Source organism: Manis javanica, chromosome 9, assembly GCF_040802235.1.
Source record: "Manis javanica isolate MJ-LG chromosome 9, MJ_LKY, whole genome shotgun sequence".
NCBI classification, from domain to species: domain Eukaryota; kingdom Metazoa; phylum Chordata; class Mammalia; order Pholidota; family Manidae; genus Manis; species Manis javanica.
In genome coordinates this window covers 82,490,474-82,513,682 of record NC_133164.1, presented here as the reverse complement: position 1 = coordinate 82,513,682, position 23,209 = coordinate 82,490,474, and the positions used below count along the sequence as shown (strand labels likewise).

Sequence of the window (23,209 nt, the reverse complement as noted above, 5' to 3'; positions counted from 1 at the left end):
TTGCTTATGTTGCTGGCACAGCTAAGCACATCTTGTGAATTGTCTCATTTTCCCCTCTAACCACCTACCCGTAAGGAGCAGCGCTGCTTCCCTGCATGCAGGCAGAACGATAGGGTCACCGTGCAGCTGCCTGCCACGGAGGGAGACGCTGTTCGCTTGCCCTGCCCCCAGCCCAAGCCAAATACTACTTCCCCTGCATGTGGCTGCTGCCTCCAAGTCTAGAATCCTAGAAACGTGGCATTTGGATGACATGGATAATAAACTTGCTCATGTTTCCATATGAGGCAATTCTCCAAAATGAGGATTGGGAGTAGTGAATGCAAATGGGACCTAAAGGAGGTGTATTAGTCAGGGTTCTCCAGAGAAACTGCACCAACAGGGAAGGGAGGGAGGGAGGGACAGAGAGAAGAAGTGAGAGAGAGGGAGACGGAAAGATTTTACAGAGCTGGCTCTCACAGTGTGGGAGCTGGCATGTCCAAAGCCTGCGGGACAGGCCGGCAGGTGAGAAGACAGGCTGGCAGACGAGAGATGCTGGCAGTTGCTGCTGCAGTCTGGAGTCCAAAGGCAGTCTGGAGGAAGCACTCCTTCCTCAGGGAACCTCTGTCTTTTCTCTTAAGGCCCTTTATGGACTGGATGAGGTCTCCTGAACATATGGAGGGTCATTTGCTCTACTCAAAGTCTGATGATTTAGGTGTTAATTACATCTGAAAAACACCTTCCTAGCATCATCTAGGTGGGTATTTGACCAAAATCTGGGTACCACTGCCTGGCCAACTGACATATAGAACTCATCACAGGAGGGTTTGGGTGAAATTCACAGCAAGGACAGCATGGACACAGCTTGTCAATGCAGCCATGCCTTCTGCCTGTGACCCTAATAGACACATTCATGAGCCAAGGCCCTCTTCCCCAGTGAGTTCCACACAGCTCAGCTCCAGGAAGCCAGGCAGAACTGAACTATGAAATGGAATTGACTAGCTGTCAATGGCCTACGAGGGAGTGTAGGTAGGATCCTTCCCACGCCAGCACCATGAGCATAGATCATGTTCCACGTGCCTACTACCAACTAACAGGGCACCTCCAGTCTCCTCTGAGGTCACTAGGGGCTCTAACAGACAGATTAAGAAAATCAAGATAAATGAAAAGTGAGAAAAGCACTTTTTCCAAATTAACATATTTCTGATTGAAAAAATAAAGCTTTATAATGAACTACCTACATAATTCTCTAGGAAATAAGCTAACTATCTACCATCATAGCCAATGCCCAGCACTTACAGTTACTTTTCACCTGCATCCTTTCAGGCCTGTACCAACCTCAAGTTTTAATAACTGCAACCATTTGAGTTTTTACCCTGGGTACAATTATATGTGTATATGATTAGCATACCTCCTGTATTACTAATTCACACTTGGGGGATATTCAAAAAATATTCTGATTCTTTACAAAAATACTGCTATTATGCATTATATAGCAAAATACATGGTACTAACAATTTTGGCTAAAATTCATCTGATCTTATCAATCACAAAATAAAAGCAAAAAACCTACTTTGCACTGAACACAAATATACTGAAAGTTACAGAGAAGACCTATTCCTTTTATAATCAGGCCTATCTTTGATTCCAAGGATGTCTAGAGACAGAGCATTCATTACTTGTCTTAGTTAAATACTCAGAGTTCTAATCCCAGAACTGCCAGCTCTGTCCACCTCCAAACTCACAGTCTGGCCTGAGGTAATAAGCCCTCAGAAGGTTGGTCTCATTTTCCTGGATGGCTGAGCAACTTAACCTCTGAGCTTCCATTTTCTTATGTTTAAATTAGGGGTTAGACTAGTTACTCCAGAATTCTGAGTCCCTGCTAACCAAAGAATTTATACAGTCCCCTAGCACATTTTATATGCTCCATAATAACACAAACACATTCATATTCACTAGTTAATATAAACTAAACATATTATGTATGAATTGACTCATTGAATCCTCATGAAAACCAGGTTAAATAATTAGAACTTTGTGTTTTCCAAACACATCAATATCTCTGCCCCCACCCAGTCTTCTTCAGAACCTTGCCATCAGTCATCAAGAGATTAAATCTATTTCCATTCCCCTTGAACTTGTGTGGGCATTTGTGACTACCTCAATTAATAGAATATGGTAGAAGGTACATGGCATGACTTCCAAGGTTAGGCTGATACAGCTTCCACATGGCATTTCCTCCCTTGGGATGATTGAATAGGAACCCAGTCACCATGATGCATGGAGAGGGCTCATATAGGTGTTCCAACCAAGAGCACCCAGCTAAAATGCTGGCTGACAGCCAGCATCAACCTCAGTCATGGAAGTGAATGCACCTTCGGATGATTCCAGACCCCAGAATTTGAGTCATCTGAGCCGAGGAGCAGAGCCAAGCCTTTCCCTGCCACCCCAAACTGAAGACTCATGACCAAAACAAATGATTCATTACTGTTAAGCCACTAAGTTTTATGGTGGTTTGTTATGCAGCAATAGATAATTAGAACAAGGCTGATGATGTTTTATCAATATTTTACAGATGAAGAAACTGAGGCAAAGAGAGACTAGGGAAAATGCCCAGGCCACACAGCATGTAAGAAAAATCTGAACTTAGGCAGTCTGACTCCACAGGCTGGGCTCAAAGACACTTTGCTTACTTTCACTTAATAAATCATTATTGAAAGAATGATTAGTCATTGATTCATAGCCCTACTTATTCCTTGTGATATTTCATAATGTATCTTACCTAACCAAATTGTTTAATATATTATATATTTTAAATAATTTATATATAATTTTATGTATTTTCCCCAAAGAAATCATGTTACCAAAAGCTAAAATCATTGATAACATACTTTAGGGGGAAGAAAACCCTATATCAGAAGAGTTTTTCTTGGCATCTTCTATTTATGCTTCCCAAGAATATAACATATTAAAATTTTACTGCTGGGAGAAGCAATTTCTAAGAAGTCTCACTCAATTCATTTATACTATATCTATAAAATCCCTCTGAGGAATATATTAAGACTATAAAGATCAGGTTCCTGCCTATGAAGAAAAGAGTTATGGTGGAAGAAAATACGGGTAGCACCTAAATTATGCAATTTTTGTTCTAAAGTTTATAGCATATTAGATATTTTGAGGTAAGATAAATGATTTGGTAAAAAGTCTTATGTAAACATTGAGCTATAATGAATGAAAAAATGTTTTATTTCACAATTGGTTAAAAATACCTAATCCTTAAAATCCTGCAAGTTGATATTGTAATATGTAATTTCTTTTGGAGGAGAAAACATAGTCAAGACAACTGGCAGGTGGTGTTGTTTTCCTAGACTCTATGCCTAAACATGCTAAGCCCCCTGAGAGCAAGGGTTACATCTCTTTAGCAATAGCCCAGCCCTGGCACATAATATTTGCCTAATAAATAATTAATATGAACCAAGCTCTGTTATAGATGCTGGGAATTCAGAGATCAGGCACAAAGAATAATCTTGAACTATAGTAGTGCAGAAGCACAGTGGGGTTGGCAACCATTAAACACTTGATGGCATTGATGGTGGTGAGCAGCAGCAAGGGCTGTCAAAGCCCCTGGCCTTCTTGGGCATGATCCCCCCTCTGCCATCTGCTGTGCATGTTTAGAAACCTAGAAATGGAATTACAGCCACATAAAGAGGATGGATTAAAATTAGGCTGGCTGAGCTCTTGGCTCACCCACTCCCAACATTCTTCATGACACATGAAAACTACAATCTAAAAAGGATGCTCTGAGCACTTACCCGGAGCCCTCCAACTCCATTTATTCCACACCTGCCCTTTGCTCCTTGCTCTGGGTTCTCTGGCTGTCTCTGCCTGCTTTTCTCCCATGATACTTTTTTTTAATACTTTCGGACTTGCAGGGAAGTTATAATAGTGCTGTGTACCCTGGCATTGGAGATGATGTGGCTGGACTAAGACAACCCAGCAACCAACACAGAAAGGGGCCCAAGTTCTTGAGGGCTACCTCTCCAAGTGCCCTGTCCTGTGGGAGAGCCAGTGCTCCTGAGGGTCCCCTTACCAGGGGTCACTGCCTACAGTGATGCTGAGGTCCATGTTCCACACCCAGGAGTGGTCAAGGTCCACCTTGGAGACCTTGCCTGGCCTCACCAGCAAATTGACAGAAAAGAGCAGTGAGCAAAACTGCCCCCTCAGATGCAGCACTGAGGGCCTGATCATTGCAGAGTAAACAGCCCCTCAAAGAACAGAAAGCAGTGTCTTAGGTTGCATGACCATGACGCTGTAAAACACAGAGCAAGTCCCACCAGGGAAGCAACTCCACTGCAAAGGAGAGAACTGACCTGTGTGCGGGCCTTAGATGCTCTTCAGAGGCAGAAGGCCAGCCTTTCCAGCAGTGTCTTTGATGTGCAGGTCTGTTCTGGGCCCTGCAGGAGGTTCAGCAGCATACCTAGGCTCTAGTGACTAAATACCAGTAGCCAGGCCAGTTTTATGCTCTATGACTGGTGCAATCACAGGACCCTGCACTGGGTTTAATGCTCTGCTGTTGCCCTCTTGACATTCTCAATAACCTTCAATCTGAACTTGTGTTTTGTGAGTGAAGGTTAGTGGGAGTATGGCATGCAGCCTGCACAGGGAAGCTGCACAGAGTGTGTCATTGCTTGCCACCCCATTTGCATATGCCTATCACTATAGCGGTGCCCCGTGAACACAGAATCCCAGTGGATCATGATGTGTGTGTGTGAGTACTCAAGGCAAGTGTGCTATGTCTACACTTGAGTGAGGGGCTGGGGAGAGGCCATACATGCTGTTAGAACCATAACTTAGAACACAGAAAGAAGGAATGGCATTCTAAGGAACATAAACGACCAAGGGACACTATCATATTCTTTCTTGCTCTTGTTACTTCCTTGAATTAACTAACCATTTACATTGAAAATGACAAAGCAGGAAAGGGAAAGATAGGGTGATCCTTAATTGCTTTACTTTCAGTCCTTCCTAACATACCAGCAAGACAAAGGTAGAGCGTGTTGGCAGAACATGTGTGCTTCAAGAACTGAAATAAAAACCTTCAATATCTGTTGAACCACTGTGTTGTACATTTGAAATCAAGTAAGACTGAATATCAATGATACTTCAATAAAAGATAAAAAATAAATAAAGTCAAGAGATAAAATCTGAAACTAAAAATTGAAGAAACAACAGAATAAGAATAGTACTTAGAAAGATGGAAGTAAATATCAGAATAAACAATGGTTATCTTATCTGGAGAGTGAGACATAACAATGGGGAGCATGGGGTAGGGAATGCTGGTTTTTCATTAACAGTATTGTCATAATGGTTTGCTTTTAACAAGAATTTATATCATTAGATTAAAAGTAAAGCTTAATTGAAAAAACTGTATTTATAGATTTCTATAATACCAACTTTTGGGCTCATATTCTAAAAGTTAGACAACAGTGCTATGTTATATTACTTATTTACAATAGCCAAGATATGGAAGCAACCCAAGTGCCCATCAGTAGATGAATGGGTAAAGAAGATGTGGTACATATATACACAATGAATAATATAATGTAAGAGGCACAGGAAGCAGATTAACTAACTCCAAGTCAGATAGCAAGTCAGCCATTAAAAAGGAAATCTTGCCGATGGTGACAACATGGCTGGACCTAGAGGATATCGTGCTAAGTGAAAAAAATCAGAGAAAGATGAATACCAAAAGAAACCACTTATATGTCAAATCTAAAAAACAAAACAAAGACGCAAAAAGGAAATGGACACCTAAATACTCACAACAGACCATTGGTTCCCACAGAGGAGGAGGGTGGGAGGACAGGTGAAATAGGTGAAGGGGATACAAAGGCATAAACTTCAAATTATAAAATAAGTTAGTCACAGAAATGGAAGTACAGCATAGAGGATATAACCAATAATGTTGGTACAGTAACAAGGGGTAACTACACTTACCATGGTGAGCACTTAGTAATTACCAAATTGCTAGATTGTACACCAGAAACCAATATAGTGTATCAGCTATTTTCCAAAAATAAATAAATAAATTCCTATATAATTTTATCAACTATTTCCCAAAAATAAATAAATAATCACTATATAATTATAAATTACTTTATAATTCCTATATAATAATTACTATATGTATTTTGCTATATAAAATAAAACAATTCAATAAATTTTGTGCAGAAATACATATGCACGTACAACCTATGAACTTTGAATTGCGTGGTTTCATCGATTCTGCGTATGAGTTTTTAAAACTAATATTGCAAGGAACTAAAATAAATGGTAAAATTCATGCTAATCATTTAAAATTTCAATTTTTCTTGACTTACGAAAACATTATGCAGCAAATCGTAAACACTATGTCAAGTTAAGAGAGAGAGGCCCAGGGAGAGGGGGAGGGAGGAGAGGAAGACCAAAGGAGAAAGGACAAAGCCTTACACATTTAGTACTTTAATGACAAGCTAAGTAATGTTTTCCAAAGCCATGTTGCCTGTATGATTCGCACATTAACTTAGAATTCTTTTTTTAAAGATTTGAAGACTAATCATTTTAAAAACTAAATATGTATAATTACCTTTTATGGCAATATAACAAACCATGGGGCAACTCAATCTCAGGATTTCCAAAACAAAGTGGAACACTTAGTATGTGACATAGCATTAAATATTTATTTTCAGGCTCATGCATTGCATAGAATACCCTATAAATAATAAATACGTTATTCTTATCTCACCATATAACACTGCTTTGCTTCTAAGTTAAATTGTATAACGATAAAAAGTCTTAGGTTTAAGGGAAAACTGATTTGATTATATACTTACCTAGATTCTTTTCTTTTATGTTTGAAATTTGCAGTAATATGCCCTTCTGCAATGTGAAACCAAGAAAACTGTTACTATTTCTCTATTTGATCCAAATTATTGTAGGAACACAAAAGACTTAGAATGTCATTGGAGCAGATATAGAGTTCCTGCAGATATCATGGGTTCTGCCTTATTTCTTCCTCATCTGTGACTTTGTACCTGTCTAAGATTCATGCCTGTGGGCAAACCACCCTCGGTAAAAATTCCTGATTCATGTCCCTCTAGGACCATGTGCTTCTGCCTTCTGCCTTTCATTGGAGGACTGCACCAACTAGGTTCTGACCCTTACCCTAAACATAGTAGGACTCATCTGTCTATAATTATATGGATCCTCCTGCTAACTGATGAGTGTAATCCTGGCTATATGACTGCAATGGCCAGTGAGTGACAGTCCCATCATGAACAAGTAGACAAGACCACTCCCAGTTTCTAAAGAATGTCAATCCTGCCAATGACCAGAGCAGGGTTTGGGTGGAAAGGCCCCATGTGGGCAGCAGAGTTAGGACCCTCTCTTGATTTTACTTTAATGGGATGACTATGAGGTAAAAAGAAAGGTGAGCATTTGTTCATTCATTCATTCATTTATTCAACATATACCAAGCACTTGTATGTACCCTGTTCTGAGAAGAGAAGACACAAGAGGAACAGGAGAAGAGTCAGGCCACCTGCCTGCCTGTTGTAGTTGCCCTTTGAAGTTAGACTGGTGATTGTCAAGACCAAAAGCACACTCAACCACCAGGAGAACTTTTAACAAACACTTATACTTAAGAAATGCCATAAGAGATTTTTCTTTTACCCCAAGGGCTGGACTTAGAGCATTAATAAACTAAATTTTCAAGGTATTTCTATGTGTAGCCACCACTGAGAACCCCTGAGCTACAGGACAGATAGTAATGGGATGGGCTGAAGGGACCAAGAAGTAAAATATCTATGATAAGATCAAAATCCTGACCCTCTTAATGTATTCATATGCTAATTTCCTTTGGGTTCTCCCGTGTTTAATCAAAGTCCACCTTAGCTATGAGTGGAGAAACAGGAAAAGACATGTCTACCCATGGTCAAGGCAATTCTTTAAAGGAAGCATAGCACACCCCCATCCAGGCCTGGTGGTCACAGTGGTCATTAAAAGCAGATGATCTCAAGCAAAGATAAGTAAGCTTCAGTAGCCAGAATCAGGCCCAGATCAAATACATCTACTCCTCTTGGAGAGTCTCATTTCAGGACTTCAGTATACTTCTGCCTTCAGGGCATCTTTGTCTAAAGGTAACAGAGACTTTCTTTATAAGGTACACTTCTGGACCTAAAAGGGACAAACAGACTCTCTTTCCTCCCTTGGGAGTCACTGCTTTCCCATCTCCCACCCCAGCACTCACCAACAGAGCCCTTCTTCATGGCCCAGTGGTACTAAGGAACAGTTGGGGTAAAAGAGGGTTTCTCTACTGAAGAAAGGCTTTCCTTTCTTCTGAAGCAGGCTTTCCAAAAGGAATCAGATTCAGATGAGACAGTCACTTCTTTCCCCACAGAGTTGGTTCATCCCTCTTCTTCACCCCCATCTACTCTCTGCCCTTCAATATAGAACCCTAACCCTTTAGGGTATATCTTTATATTAAAGTCCACATACTCACCACTAAGCAAAGTACCTGGCACAGAGAAGAGAGGCAATGAATGTTTGTTGAAGAAATGAATGAAAATAATCAAAGTGTTTATACCTCAGTCCCACTCACCTACGTATGGCCCTCCCCAGTGTCCCAGCTCCAATTCCACCAAGGCTACTACCATCTCTTTCCCCAGGCCAGGCTGCATGGGACCCTCACTGAGAGATCTGCTCTAGTCTAAGGTGTTGGATGGAAGAGTGGTCTTATTCTTTGTACTGAGTCCAATCTAGTGATCAACACTTCCACCCAACTAGCATCGCCCTACAGGCACAAGAAAGAATGGCAATGTAAATGAAACTTAAGAGGCTGTACTTCTTGACAGAAGTTATTTTGAGAGCAAGACAACTATTATTTATTGACTTATACAGCATGGCCTGATGATGTGATGAGATAATCTATTCTGAGGCATGAGTCAATTTGCAATTAAGACTATAGGAACTTCATTCTAAATACCATGGTTTTGGGTGATCAAATCTCATCTACAGTACTGCAATAAACATAAAATTTCATTTTTTATTACTGCAAATGTAAAATGCAAATGTAAGGGCAGAAATAGGTATATGAGAAAGTTAGAAATTAATTCCATGGAGATAAAAATTAACAACTTCTGCCAGGCAACACACGATGTGGATTCCATGGTGGCCTCCTGTCTAAATACTAAATAGACCCAACATATGTGGTTAATGAGAGGTGTCCAGAACAGAGATATTACATTCAAAATTTGAATGTATTTCTTGAGTACCGTAATGACTAATTTCTCTCATTTTAAAGAAAAAAAATGTTTAAGGAATTGAAGAAGGCATTTCATTTTTGTCTATTAGTTTCAGCAAATAGATTATCTGTGACTATTTGGAACATGAAACAGCATTTTAGCCACAAGTTAAGGAAATACAGTTCTCATTTGGCATTTACTTTATAAAGTTGTTCCTTTAAGAAAAATGCATGTGGCATACCTAGCACACAGTAGGTCTTCTACAAATGTAGCTCCCTTCCCTTTTCTTACATTTATCTCCTCTGCTGATAAACATCTGTGCTGAGAACTAAGATACTAGACCTCTAAGATGCTGAGGACAACTATTTATAAAATGACCGAGAAAGAGGCAGAGGAAGCAGATTAAATATCTCCAAGTGACATAGCAAGTCAGGAAAACTTTTGAAGGAAAACTCCAACCCCTCTCCTCATCTCTAGTGAATGACTGTGTGGTTGTTTAGCAACAACATTTCTTCATAAGAAGAAAACAACAACAAAAAAAGCTTCCTTCGTAAGAAGATTCATGTAGAATCAAAGATAACATTCAAAGAATACAGGCACAAAATAACAATTATAATATCAAATAGTCATGGGGATGAAAGTGCAGCATAGAGAAATAGTCAATAGTTGTGTAAAATCTCTTTATGTTGACAGATAGTAACTACATTAGTTGGGGTTTGCAACTAACAATACAGATAACTGTCAAATCACTATGCTGTACACTTGAAACCAATATTGTATATCAACTATATTTCAATAAAAAATGTATTTTAAAAAGGCACAAAGAATGACAATTTCTCAAATCCCCAAATAGAAATTTACCCTAAATAGTGAAATATATAAAACATGATGCATTATACCCTCACCAGAAAATCATCATTCAGCTTTTAAATTTAGACAGGATCAGGATTATTCAGATCAGCAAGATGGCCATCTGCTTTTAAGCATGCAGCTGCTAGCCTTTAAACAGCAGCCTTCCATGATTCATAACTTATTCATCCCAGGATGTACTCAGACATCTGCTTTATCATCAGTTCAGCTTGTCATAGCATTTTGCTTTAAAGTTTCATAACCTCTACCGAGGTAACATAATGAACCAGTAAGTCAGTCTTCCACAGAAAGAATCAACCATATAGCTCCCCATGACTGATGGTCCAATCTTGAAATCATATACCTACATAATGTACACAAAGAGCACATTATTAATCATTCCCTTTTAAAATAATATCATCAGTAATAGCTACCATTTAGCCTACTGTGGGCCAGGCCCTTCATCTTTATCTTCATTACTGTTCTGGAAATAGATATTATGAGCTTTATTTTACAAACAAGTGAATCAGCAAGACTGGGTGACTTACCCAATGCCACTAAGTGTGGACATGGCAGATGTGAGCTGTTGGAACCCAGGCCTATCTCCCACCAAACTCAAGCTTCTACAGCAATCAACTTTGCCTCATATTTGAATTGCTGTGGAATAACTGAAATATTCTCACCAGTTATACAGAGAAAGAGAGACTCTATTTAGCCCAATGCCATTCACTCTCAACTCAACAAATACCTTGCTGATGGCACTTAGTTAACATAAATGCTTTGAAAATTACAAAGTGCTGTGTCAATTTATTGGATCTTTTTAGTCTCCTGATCAATTTTTGGTAATCCAAGCTGTCTATTTTTTCACACTTTTCATCACTAAGCACAGCAGGCTGGAGAAGATGAAGAATCCAAGAAGTGTGAAGGGACAGAGCCCTTTTCTGTGTGGTTTAGAGAACACCATGCATACTCTAACATAGAAGAAGAGGTGCTCAATGTAAGATTTTCTCCAAAGGAGACCAGTCCTATCTCTTTTCTTTGTCTCTAATTCTAGTGTACAAATCGTTTGTTGCTTGCTATTATTTAAAAACTATGTTTTACATAGAAAATAGGTGGATCCAAAGTCAAATCTCAGTTCTGAACCTAAAATTGGCCAGACATTCTCAACCTTACTTTTATCACCTGTAAAAATAGGGATAATGAGACCTTGTGTTCTATGTCATTTTTTTAATGATATGTAGAAGACAACTGAGTGGCATGAGATGATAATAGTCCATTCTGTAAACAATCATGTCACCAAATAACATGCTTGTCAGGATAACATTTTTGTTTTAAAAAGTGGGACATATATTCATATAAATAAGGTCTGAGAAGTTTTATATGAAATATTAACAGTGTCACTTCTGGATAATATTGTGATTTTTATTTTCTTTTTTATTACACTTACTAAAATTTCTAAAACTGTAACAACAAAATTTCTCAAATGAAATATTATTTAATTTTAAATGATAATGGGGAATTGGAAAATACAGTAATTACAGAAGAAAGACATCTAGAGAGTCAGTAGCCAACTTAATGCTAACTTAAACCTTTAAAACTCTGCATTTGATTAAAAAGCAACACCCAAAAAGATGCTGCCTACAAGAAACCCACATTTAATGTAATGATAAATGTAATTAAAACATAAATGGATGGGAAACAATATACAGTCTATTCTCATTATTTACATAGTTATATTCTACAAAGTAGCTGCAAACACTGAATTAGCAAATATGGAATCATGCTTCTAAGGGAAATACAGGGTTAGGTAGGTTCCAGTAAGCCTCTGGTCAAAATGTTTTTGTCAACTGGTCAATACATAACCTCAAGGTTATGTACTTTGTTTTTTATGTGTGTTTTGTTTAAAGACACTTCCTTTAATAAATATTGTTGATTCATTAACATTGATGTCATAGCCAACAGCACTATATTTCAAGCCTAAATGAAGTTTATCTAACAATTACTTGCATAATGCATATCACAACCTTCTTGCACTCAGGGCACTAGACAACACCTCAGCAAGTAAGGACCATATCAAAAAGTAAAATCATCAACAAAAGCACAAACGTGTGAAAATGAAATAGGCCACTAAAAGCACATTTGTTTGGTATGAGAGCTCAAACAAGAAGACAGTATATTGCCTTGATCAACCTCAGCTAGCAAGACTCATGTCAGGCAACTCAAATTTTTGCCACTCTGTGCATGTTCCCGAATGACAGAGAAAGTGCTGCAAGTATTGACTTTGATTGATCTATCTTACAAATGGATTTCAGTGAGTAGGAAAATTTGCAAGTATGGAATCTGTGATAATGAGGATCAACTCATTTGTACCTCGCAAATACTCATCCAAAAAAAGTTGGAATGACTATGTTATTATCAGTGCAGAGATAGATAGACTCCAGAGTAAGAAAAACTACCAGAGATAATGAGGGGCACCGCTTAATGATAAAAGGGTCAGTTCACCAAAAAGACATACCAATTCTAAATGTGTATGCACCTAATAAGAGAGTTACAAAATACATGAAACAAAAAGTGATAAACAACAATGAAATTCAATTTTTTTTTGCCTAGATGTTTCAGCATTCTTCTCTTAACCAATAAACCAATAGGCTGTACATGAGCTAGGATATAGAAGAAATGAAAAACACTATCAACCAACTATATCAAACTGACATTTATGGAGTACTCCACACAAAAGAGCAGAGTATACATTCTTTTTAGTGTACATGAAACATTCACCAAGATAGACCATATTCTGCTTTATAAACATACCTTACCAAATTAAAAATAATTGAAATAATATAGTCTAGTCTCCAACCATAATGAAATTTAACTAGAAATCAGTAACAGAAAGATATGTAGGGAATCCCAAAATAATAGAAAACTAACACAATTCTAAACAATCCATGGGAAAAGAGGAAGTATCAAGGGAAATTAGAAAAAAATTTTGAATTGAATGAAAATGAAAATACAATGGTAAAATTTGTAAGATATGCCAGTGCAATGCTTAGATGGAAATTTACAGCATCAGATTTTTTATATTAGAAGAAAGAAAGATCTCAAACAACCTACTTCTAATCTGAAGTCTAAGAAAAATAAAATTAGAGCAAATAGAGAAAAAGCAATAAAGAGGAGAAATCAATGATATTGAAAACAGGAAAAACAATAAAGAAAATCAATGAAAGCAAAAAAATGTTTCTTTGAAAAGATAAAAACAACTAACAAACCTGTAGCTAAACTGACAAATAAATAAATAAAAAACACAAATTTCCAGTATCAAGAACAAAAGGCAGATATCAGTACAGACCACACACATATTAAACAGATAACAAGAGAATACTACAAATTTATTCACAGAAATTCAACAAATTAGATGAAATGGACCAATTCCTTTAAAAACTACCAAAACTCACCCAAGATATACAGAATGATCCTATATTAAAGAAATTCATGTTTAAAGAACTCCCTACAAACAAATTTCTAGGCCCAAATGGTCTCACTGATGGATTCTACCAAACATTTAAGGAAGCAATTATACCACTCTACATCATCTCTTTCAGAAAATCAAGGAGGAGGGAATACTTCCCATCTCATTTTTGAGGACAGCATTACATTGATGCCAAAACCAGACAAGAATGGCCCATGAATAGCAAACTACAGACCAATGTCTCTCCTCAACATTGACCAACAAAATCTTCAACAAAACATTAATAAACTGAATCCTTCAGTATACAAAAAGAATAATATATTATGACCAAATGAGTGTTATCTCAGGAATCCAAGGCTGGTTCAACATTTAAAAATCAATCAATGTAATCCACCATATAAACAGTCTAAAGAAGGTTACCTACAAGATCATATCATTTTAATAAGGAAAAAAACTGACAATGATCAGCAGTTATTGTTGCTCCTACAAGAGAGTTAAGCAAGATTATAAGAAACAAGCTGAACATACAAAAATAATATTTCTATCCTAGCAATGAATGTTGGAAATTCTTTTTAAATGCTACTTTTTAAATGCTCCTCTCAAAAGAAATACTTAGGTAGAAATCTATCAAAATATTTGCAGATTTATATGCTACAAACTACAAATGCTGATGAAACAAACCAAAGAAGAGCTAAATAAATGAATAGACAGATCATGTTAATGGATTGGAGACACAACATAGTTAAGATACTAATTTTCCATAAACTGATCTATAGATTTTATGGAACTCCAGTCAAAATCTTGGCAGGATGTTATATAGATTTAGATAAAATGATTTCAAAATTTAAATGGAAAGGAACTACTACAGCCAAAATGATTTTGAAGAGAAGAAAAAAGTTGGAGGATTCCCACTACTTGATTCTTCTTTTCTTGGTATCATTAATCTACAATTACATGAGGAACATTATGTTTACTAGACTTCCCCCATCACAGTCAATGTCCATCAGTGTAGTAAGATGCTATAGAATCACTACTTGTCTTCTTTGTTGCAGAGCCCTCCCTGTGCCCCCGACCAACATTATACATGCTAATCATAATGCCCCCTTTCTTTCCCCATGCCCCTTATCCCTCCCTTCCAACCGATCCTCCCCAGTCCCTTTCCCTTTGGTAACTGTTAGTCCATTCTTGGGTTCTGTGAGTTTGCTGCTGTTTTGTTTCTTCAGTTTTTTCTTTGTTCTTATGAAGTGAAATCATTTGGTACTTGTCTTTCTCCACCTGGCTTATTTCACTGAGCAAAATACCCTCTAGCTCCATCCATGTTGTTGCAAATGGTAGGATTTGCTTTCTTCTTATGGCTGAATAATATTCCATTATGTATATGTACCACGTCTTCTTTATCCATTCATCTACTGATGGACACTTAGGTGGCTTCCATTTCTTGGCTATTGTAAATAGTGCTGTGATAAACATAGGGGTGCATCTGTCTTTTTCAAACTGGAGTGCTGCATTCTTAGGGTAAATTCCTAGGAGTGGAATTCCTGGGTCAAATGGTATTTCTATTTTGAGCTTTTTGAGGAACCTCCATACTGCTTTCCACAATGGTTGAACTAGTTTACATTCCCACCAGCACTGTAGGAGGGTTCCCCTTTCTCCACATCCTTGCCAACATTTGTTGTTGTTTGTCTTTTGGATGGTGGTGATCCTTACTCATGTGAGGTGATATCTCATTGTGGTTTTAATTTGCATTTCTCTGATGACTAGTGATTGGAGCATCTTTTCATGTGCCTGTTGGCCATCTGAATTTCTTCTTTGAAGAACTGTCTGTTCAGCTCCTCTGCCCATTTTTTAATTGGATTATTTGCTTTTTGTTTGTTGAGTTGTGTGAGGTCTTTATATATTTTGGATGTCAACCCTTTATCACATCTGTCATTTATGAATATATTCTCTCATACTGTAGGATGCCTTTTTGTTCTATTGGTGGTGTCCTTTGCTGTACAGAAGCTTTTCAGCTCGATATAGTCCCACTTGTTCATTTTTGCTTTTGTTCCCCTTGCTTGGGGAGATATGTTCATGAAGAAGTCACTCATGTTTATGTCCAAGAGATTTTTGCCTATGTTTTTTTCTAAGAGTTTTATGGTTTCATGACTTACATTCAGGTGTTTGATCCATTTCAAATTTACTTTTGTGTATGGGGTTAGACAATGATCCAGTTTCATTCGCTTACATGTAGTGGTCCAGTTTTGCCAACACCAGCTGTTGAAGAGGCTGTCATTTCCCCATTGTATGTCCATGGCTCCATTATCATATATTAATTGACCATATATGTTTGGGTTAATATCTGGATTATCTGTTCTGTTCCACTGGTCTGTGGCTCTGTTCTTGTGCCAGTACCAAATTGTCTTGATTACTGTGGCTTTGTAGTAGAGCTTAAAGTTGGGAAGCAAGATGCCCCCTGCTTTATTCTTCCTTCTTAGGATTGCTTTGGCTATTCAGGGTCTTTTGTGGTTCCATATGAATTTTAAAACTATTTGTTCCAGTTCATTGAAGAATGTTGATATTTTGATAGGCATCGCATTGACTCTGTAGATTGCTTTAGGCAGGATGGCCATTTTGACAATATTAATTCTTCTTAGAAAAGAGCATAGAATGAGTTTCCATTTATAGAATTGTTTTCCTGATTTCTCTTTCCGTTAGTTCATCATTAGTGTATAGGAAGGCAACATATTTCTCTGTATTAATTTTGTATCCTGCAACTTTGCTGAATTCAGATATTAGTTGTAGTAGTTTTGGAATGGAGTCTTTAGGGTTTTTTGTGTACACTATCATGTGATCTGCAAATAGTGACAGTTTGACTTCTTCTTTACCAATCTGAATGCCTTGTATTTCTTTGTTTTGCCTGATTGCTGTGGCTAGGACCTCCAGTACTATGTTGAATAACAGTGGGGAGAGTGGGCATCCCTGTCTTGTTCCCAATCTCAGAGGAAGAGCTTTCAGCTTCTCACTGTTTAGTATGATGTCAGCTGTAGGCTTATCATATATGGCCTTTATTATGTTGAGGTACTTGCCCTCTATACCCATTTTGCTGAGAGTTTTTATCATGAATGGATGTTGAATTTTGTCAAATGCTTTTTCAGCATCTATGGAGATGATCATGTGGTTTTTGTCCTTCTTTTTGTTTATGTGGTGGATGATGTTCATGAATTTTCAAATGTTGTACCATCCTTGCATCCCTGGGATGAATCCCACTTGATCATGGTGTATGATCCTTTTGACGTATTTTTTAATTTGGTTTGCTAATATTTTGTTGATTATTTTTGCATCTATGTTCATCAGGGATATTGGTCTGTCATTTACTTTTTTGGTGGGGTCTTTGCCTGGTTTTGGTATTAGACTATGGCTGGCTTCATAGAATGAGTTTGGAAGAATTCCCTCATCTTCTATTTTTTGGAAAACTTTAAGGAGAATGGGTATTATGTCTTCCACTACTTGATTTTAAGACTTACAGTAAAGGTGTAGTAATCAAAATGGCATGGTGTTAGTGGGTGCATAGACATACAGATAAAAAAAATAGAAAGAAAAGCCCCAAAAATAGACCCACACAAATACACCTAATTAATTTGTACAAGTTGCAAAATTCAGTGGAGAGATATCTTTCCAACAAATGGTATTAGAACAATTGGACATTCATACGAAAAAAATAAACCTTGACCTGTAATCACACTACATCCGGAAGTCGGCTTGTTGAGGACAGCATGTGTGTGTCCCTCCAAAATTCATATGTTGAAACCCTAACATACAATGTAATGGTATTAGGAGTTTGGGCCTTTGGGAAACAATTAGGTTTAGATGAAATCATGAGGGTTGGCATCTAGATTACAATTGAATCTAAATGTAAATTTATAAAACTTTCAGAAAAAAACATGGCAGAACATCTTCCTGACCTTGAGTTATACAAAAAGCTCTTAAATGTTTATGACAGCAAAAGCAAAATCTATAGAGGAAAAGAAAATGATAAATTAGACTGCACCAAAATTAAAAACTTTTGCCCTGAAAAACATCAGTCTTAAAAGGATGAAAAGTCATCTACAAACTGGAAGAAAATATTTGCAAATCACATATCCAACAACAGATTTGTATCCAGAATATATAAAGAACTCAAAACTCAACGATAAGAAAACAAACATAATGCCCAAAAGATGGGCAAAAGTTTTGAATAAACACTTTATCAAAGAAGATATACATGTGGCAAATAAGTTCCTGAAAAAAGTTATCCAAATCATTAGTCATTAAGGAAATGCAAAATAAAATGACAAAGAATACCATTGCATACCTATCAGAAGGACAAAAATGAATAGTAACTGGAGTCTCATACATTGCTGGTGATAATGCAAAATGGTACAACCTTCCTGGTAAACAGTGAAGCATATACTTACTATAAGATCCAGTATTCCCAAGCCTAGGTATTTACCCTAGACAAATGAAAACCTATGTTCACATATACACATACAGGAGTGTTTACCACATCCTTATTCATAATCACCAAAGATTGAAAACAACCTACATATCTTTCAGTGGGAAAGGGATAAACAACTGTAGATACATCCATACAATGGAATACTACTCAACAACAAAAGGAACAAATTCTTGATAAACAGGACCACATGGATGAATCTCAGTGGCATTAAACTGAGTGAAATGAGACAGTTTCAACAGGTTATATATTGTATGAGTCCATTTATATGACATTCTGGAAAAGGCAAATCTCTAGGGGTAGAAAACAGATCAGTCATCACTAGGGGTTAGGGATTGGGGAGAGGGCTTGACTAAAAGGTAGAAGATTTTTTAGTACAATGGAACTGTTCTGTGGTCATTACAAAACTCTGTGCATGTGTTATAACTCTTAGAGCTGTACACCAAAATGTCAATTTAGCTGTATGTAAATTTTTAAAATAAAAAATTAATATAAGTAAATTTATGCTAAAAAAAGAATTTATTTGGGTTGGCAGATTGTAAACCTTACAGTTAAGACAGAATACCATATAATGTATTTATTCATTGATCTTTCAGGAATTGGTAAGAAGTTTATATAAATAAAAGCTATAACTACCTTGCAATAAATATTTTCTTAAATATTTTGGATAGCTTTCTTTAGAACTACTTTGCTAAATATATTTCATACTAATCTCAAAAGTTAAGGGTCTGGCTGTCTAATTGCTTAAATTATACCATTTTTACTCTGCTTTGGCATCCTTGTAATCATAGCTTGCTAATTCAGGTGCAAAAGAAGAAAGAACTTTTTGTTGAGAGTTCAACTTATTTGAACACAGTCCAAGCAAGTCAAGTATATACCAGGCCCACCCACAAAAGAGAAGTGCATTAATCCCTATAGTACATACTAATCATTGGGGGAAATAGGGAATGGCCCAAGGATAAAGAAACCTCTGTCCTTACTTTCCACCTATTCTTTATTAGCTCTTTCTCAAGGGAAGAGGAGTTGCTAATCTGATGTTTCAGAGTCTGGAATTTTTTGGGTGAAATGATGGCATTAAAAAAACATGAATTTGTGAACTTACTGTCTTTCTCATCCTGGAATAGGCCAAGAAATATACTGATATTCTCTGTGCCCTTTTTCACTTCCAACACCAATGTCCAATGGTCTTCTTCTTTCTTCCACTTTGACTCTGTCCACAAATTGGTAAGAATGCCTTGATATTCCCCCACAAACCCAGCAGAGCACCATATCAGAAGTCCAGACAACTCCTCTCAGAACTCCTTTTCCTCCCAATGGAAGCTGTTGCTATAGCCACAGACTAAGTGCCAGGGTCAGTTTAGTATCATCCACAGGAGCCAAAGTGTTTTCCCCTATTGGTTGTGTCACCGTCTTTCCTTTGGCACTGGTTGTATGCTTCTAAATCTTCTCACATTGCTGTACAAAGATTGCACTCTCAGTTTAAGGGCAATAAAGGAGGAGGAATAAATAAGAGATTTAGGAAAAACAAGAAGCCACATTTTTGCCTTTTGTCTCTGCCATTTGCTCTAACTTAGTTCAACTTTTATTTAGGGATATATGATAAATACAGATAAATTAATATATTTATACTTTATTCATCATTTAAATGTTATTAATTCTGTATAATTCCTTTAGAAGGAAGAAGAAATGACTGATAGGCTTCAAGTAACTAAATCCTTAAATAATTAATAGTCATGGCCCCTTATCTCTAAGGGGTTTAAAAATTGGTATGCACAAAATTAAGACCCTCCTAACTTACAAAGTCTATGAATGGTATAATAAGGAGGAAAAGTGTAGAACTGAATTGTCTGCCCTATGTAAACTGAGAAACCACCCAATGACTCTATCCAACTTAAGCCCTGTTCCTTGTAATTATAGACTAAATGAAACAAGACAATGCATATTTTATACCATATGATAAAAGCAAATCCTAACTAGAATTATCTAAAGCCCCACTCCATTTCTCCCTCATTTCATTGTACTTATGGACTGAAATTTGCTTCATGAACTTCTGTCACTTTTTACCTTTGCTATTAAAGTAAGCAAAAGAGGCAGCAGAACCATTCAAAGGCAAGCCAATCCACAGAGGCATGGCCAGAACTGGACCCCAGGAATCTTGTATTCTTTTGGTAAAATCCAAAAGTTATAATGGGTTTTGAAGAGCATGGTACAACTGACCCAATTTGTGAACAGCTCGTTGTTAATTTATTGCTATATTCATTTTTAATTATTATTTTATTTTATTAATTTTGGGAAGATCATAGTGAATGCCTCTGTTCCCTCACTTCCTGAGTGTTAGATGGACCTGGACAAAGGGGTGGGGGAGTATTTCCCTTGACTGGTACAAAGCATCTGGGTCCCTAGATTATAGAGATTTAGAAGAGTAATTGTCCTAGAAATGAGGTTGTAAAGCTGAAAATCTGGCAGAGTTCAGAACCATTCCATTATTTTGATTTTCTTTTAGAAGAATAACACTAAATGAGTTAGAAGTCATATAAATCAGTAGATAAGAAGATGAGATGACATAATATTTTTAGCACCCTGTTCTTATTACACCAAAATGCTTATTATTGTTCAAGAGAAATGCAAAATTAAAGAAATTACCTAAAAAAGTGTTTCCCCACAGGTTTCTGGACATATCCTATCCAGGTCATTTTATGCCATCTCTGACAGTTATGAATTACTTATATTCTTCCCATAGGAAATAAACTTAACTAAACTAATATAAAACCTGGAAGCAAAATGGAATTGTAAATCCCTGTCCACATAGTGGGCTGCTTACACCAAGTCAATCCACTCCAGAAATTCCTTACTGCTCACTGCACAATCTTTCACACACAATTTAGAAAATGCCTAGTTAATATCACCTTAACTCGGGACAACACCAGTCCATCCCCCACCTTGGAAGTGGAAGGACACTTACTTGCCTTTTGGCTACATCTGACTTCGGACCAAAAAGCAGCTACTCCTAAAACTGGTGAGGCATTTGTCAGGAAGATAGGCTCTGGGGTTACAGAAGAGAGAATCAGAGGTCACAAAACTCCACCTGAGGCTGGCAAGACTATCTGGAATCAGCCTCCCTGTGGGTGGTGAAAGAGATGATATTGCTTACCTCAGAGGGTAATTTGAAGATCAAATGAGATAACCGCATAAAAGTGCTTTATAAAGCGCTTAGTAGTTTATAAATGCAACAAAGAGCTGTTGTTTTACAACTTCACAGATCTTGTGCTGATTGAATAGCCACTGTATGGAACAGTTTTTCCCCTTGGATTATTTGGGGTGGGAAGCAGGGCTCCTGGTCTTTCCTCTAAGGCAGTCTGAGTCAGAACTCAGGTGAGTAACAGAACTGACAGAAACTCATTCCTGCCTTCTCAGCTAGCATGCTGATTTTGGGGTGGAATTGTGGTGGGGACTTCCTCTTCTCAAGTTTGGCTATTCGAATTTTTTGAAGCCCAGACTAAATTCTTCCCTTTTAAAAATGCAATATATACCTTTCCTCCAGCTATCTGAGGTCCATGGTCACAGCAAATGAAAACCAACCTTTCAGGTTAAAGAACCACAACAAAGTCAAAGAGTTTGAGGCTCCTGTACTCTCTTCCTTACTCCCGTTTTTCTACAGCAGTCTATAATCAAAGCAGAGTCTGGAGTTTAAGTCAAGAAAAAAAAACCAACTTTGTATTAATCCCTAGGACAACTACCTCCATTTACAATCACCACGCATTCCCCCTCTGCTCCCTGTTTCTGACCCCACCTGAAACACACCCACGTCCTTGCTGTTGAGAGGGTGGGGCATGGGGATGCTCACACAAATGTACACACGAGCACACTCAAGTAAGCCCATCAACCCGCAGACAAATCTGACTCTTCGCCAATTTACAGTCACGGATAGCAGCGAAGGAACCAAAGTCCTTCATCGCCAGCTCCAAAAAGACACCGCAACCCCTGCCAGCGGCGCCGCAGTAGCAGCCTCTGTGCTGCAGCCTTCGGCCGGAGTTTCCGCTCTAATCCCTTAAGGAGTATTGCTCCTCTGCCCTTTGTCCCTCACTCCTGGTCTTCATCCGCTTCTCTCCTCACGAGGTCAGGAGGAACCGGGTCACTTTGCCACTTCTGCGGAACGGCGAGTGGCAGCGAAGGAGATTCCCACCAAAGTAGCCCTAAGCCCACTACTCTTTGCCCCACCCCTCCACCCTCCTGCCCACGTAGGCGTTTTCTGCTGCTGGCGGAGGTCCCAGTTCTCACGGTGCATGAGCTTCGATGGGATGTGGAGGAACCAGGCGGAGGAGCAGCGGCGGGACGATAGCTGGAGATTGTTAGGAGACAGATGGGGCGGGACTGGGGAAGGACGAAGACGTCGCACAGAGGCACTCTCCTGCGTCTCTCTCACAGACAGTAACTTCAAAACGGGCAGACAGGCCGTAAGGTGAAGGCCTTTTCTCCCTAACCTCACCCTTCTTCCCCGCCCCCCTCCCAGGCACTTGGTGAAACAGCAAGGTGCAGGTGTACCTGGAGCGAACACCATGATTTCCTCCAGCCGCTACGCCCCTAGGCAGAGAGAGAGAGAGAGACGGACAGACGCAGGTTGGAAGGAAGGTGCTGGGCGCCCCCTCCGCGGGTCGGGACGGTCAGCACGTCGGACAGCTCCCCGCCCTGCGATCCCAGGGCCGCAGCTCCAGCCGCCGCCGCGCGCGCCGTCTCCACAATGCACTGCTCCGCCGGCGGCCACAGCCGCGGCGGGAGGAGGAGACCGAAACCCCTGCTCAGTTCATCCCTCACTCCCGTGCCAGCTCAGCGTACCCTGCTGCTTGGGGAGCAGAATTCTTCTGCCGCTTCCGCGGGAGAAGGAAGATCGGAAGAGAAAGAGAGAAAAAGGTAATTGTCTGGCTTCCCGGCAGGGGGACGGCTAATTGCTTCTAATTACCTGCTGTCGCTCGCTCCCGTGGATATTGGACTGACATTTAGGATGGGTTTGCCCTTTTATATATATGCATATGTATGTACCTCAGAGAGTTTTACTCTAGAAGGTAACTCTGAGTTCTCCAAGTTGCGCTGGCTCTCAGCAGAGGGGTGAGTGGGCCCTTAAAGTTAATCAGTCCATGGGGTCCGTGACTCCTCTCTTGCCCGAGTCCC

General features: G+C 38.6%; 1 protein-coding gene across 1 annotated transcript in view; it reads right to left on the bottom strand.

The window, feature by feature from the left end:
• Nucleotides 1-22,958, bottom strand: part of AKAIN1 (A-kinase anchor inhibitor 1) — a 47,940-nt gene extending 24,982 nt beyond the window's left edge. The window contains exon 1 of the mRNA XM_017674144.3: nt 22,586-22,958. Within this exon, the coding sequence (XP_017529633.2) occupies nt 22,586-22,601 (16 nt within the window). The 5' untranslated portion in view covers nt 22,602-22,958. The remainder of the gene's footprint in view (nt 1-22,585) is intronic.
• Nucleotides 22,959-23,209: the final 251 nt, after the last annotated feature.